Below are 1,500 nucleotides of genomic sequence, written 5' to 3'. Positions count from 1 at the left end.
GAAATAATTAAAAAATTACCCCAAAATCTATTTGAGGGAATCCCATAGGTAAGTGATCATATGGCCCCAGTTTCCCCAGATCAGTCCCACTTTACCTGTGTTGTTCCTGCATAGTTAAACATATCTTAATTTAGACAATAAGTGGCATGCTCACCCTACCCATAGTCTATACAGGACATTCTTTAATTTGAGACTAAAGAAAGGAGAAGTGGTGGGAAGGTTTAATATTTCATATTTTGCTGGTATCCTCACCAAAATCATGAAGTTGTTCCAAGTTCTACATTGTAATTTCTCTCCTCCACCCACTGCTCACTAATACATACCAGTGCCTTCCTCTGCCAGTATTTCACCTCCTCTACACTGAAAACTTTGGTGCAATCATGTTTCTACTTTCTAAACTATGTATTTTTGTCTTCAGGAATATCCAAGGTGACAAGTAAGCAGACAAATTAATCCTGGTTCATGTACACAGGAGAAGATCTTTCTCTCCTGGCTGCCCTGCTTTTTGGAGGAGCCACATCCTCTTGGGTAGCCCATTGGAGTTCTAACACCACACACTTACTTCTATCTGGTCATTACAGTAATTCAGTGGCAACTGGGCTCTGGCAGGCAGCTGGGGAAGGGGGCAGGGGGGTGTGTCTTGACGAGCTCCAAATCCCAGCAGCTGGCCTTCTACTTACTCTTTCAAGTTGATGGGTTTTCCTTTCTCTGCTTCCTTCCTCAGGTTGCTGACCAACCCATCTGCATACTGGCCAATGATGGGGAACATCTAGACACAAAACACAACAACACCCGCAGTTAAGTGGGAAGACTCGAGTACTAGAAGACCTGGCTTTCTCAAGCATGGAGCAGTAAGTGATATCTTATAATGAATCTTATATTGTCACTTCTAGGACATAAAGATAAAAGACCATTATTAGGAAGCTCAAATTCAGCAGGCTACCCTGGGAAAGAAATGATCTTACTTTCTACCTGTCCCCAGATGCATTCTTTAAATTTCAAATTAAATATCCTCTTATACTCTTACCTCCTTGAGCTTTCCACTGGTGAAGGTTGGAGATAGCAATGTTCGAATTCTCTTCCAAGTTTCATCCTCAGCTATAGAGATGGCACTTTTCATAAATCCCACTGCAATCATAGGCTAGAGTTAACATAAAAAGACATTTTGCCCTGCATAAGTTTTGGAGTTCTCAACAATTGAAGAAAATTTGTTAAATGGGCATCAATTATTCAACAAATATTTAGTGACACCAAGCTCAGACAACAGTCTTTTGGGCCAGTTCAAGCCTCCACCAGAAACATTAACTTTGTTTCACAGATAAACGAGCCTCACAAACATGTGAGGTATGTGCCCAAGGATCTGGGGTCCAGGTGGGTGTGCAGATGGGGCTGCGTTAGGTCTAACTGTAATGAGACATGCACAGATATAGTGGTTTAGGAAGACAATACGAGGGCCATTCAGAGAGGAGGCCTGTATTTCTGTGCTGGCCTCCCCTCCCT

The 1,500-nt window shown here is 42.3% G+C and overlaps 1 protein-coding gene across 1 annotated transcript in view; it reads right to left on the bottom strand.

Moving 5' to 3' along the window:
• LOC102762686 (cytochrome P450 3A12-like) overlaps positions 1-1,164 on the bottom strand; it is a 20,749-nt gene extending 19,585 nt beyond the window's left edge. Inside the window, exons 1-2 of the mRNA XM_006773753.2 lie at positions 1,028-1,164; positions 681-769 (exon numbers count right to left, since the gene is read on the bottom strand). Of these exons, the coding sequence (XP_006773816.1) occupies positions 681-769; positions 1,028-1,138 (200 nt within the window). The 5' untranslated portion in view covers positions 1,139-1,164. The remainder of the gene's footprint in view (positions 1-680; positions 770-1,027) is intronic.
• Positions 1,165-1,500: the final 336 nt, after the last annotated feature.

The sequence above is a fragment of the Myotis davidii genome, unplaced genomic scaffold (genome assembly GCF_000327345.1).
Source record: "Myotis davidii unplaced genomic scaffold, ASM32734v1 scaffold2307, whole genome shotgun sequence".
Classification (NCBI taxonomy): domain Eukaryota; kingdom Metazoa; phylum Chordata; class Mammalia; order Chiroptera; family Vespertilionidae; genus Myotis; species Myotis davidii.
This window is presented reverse-complemented; position numbering and strand designations above follow the sequence as displayed.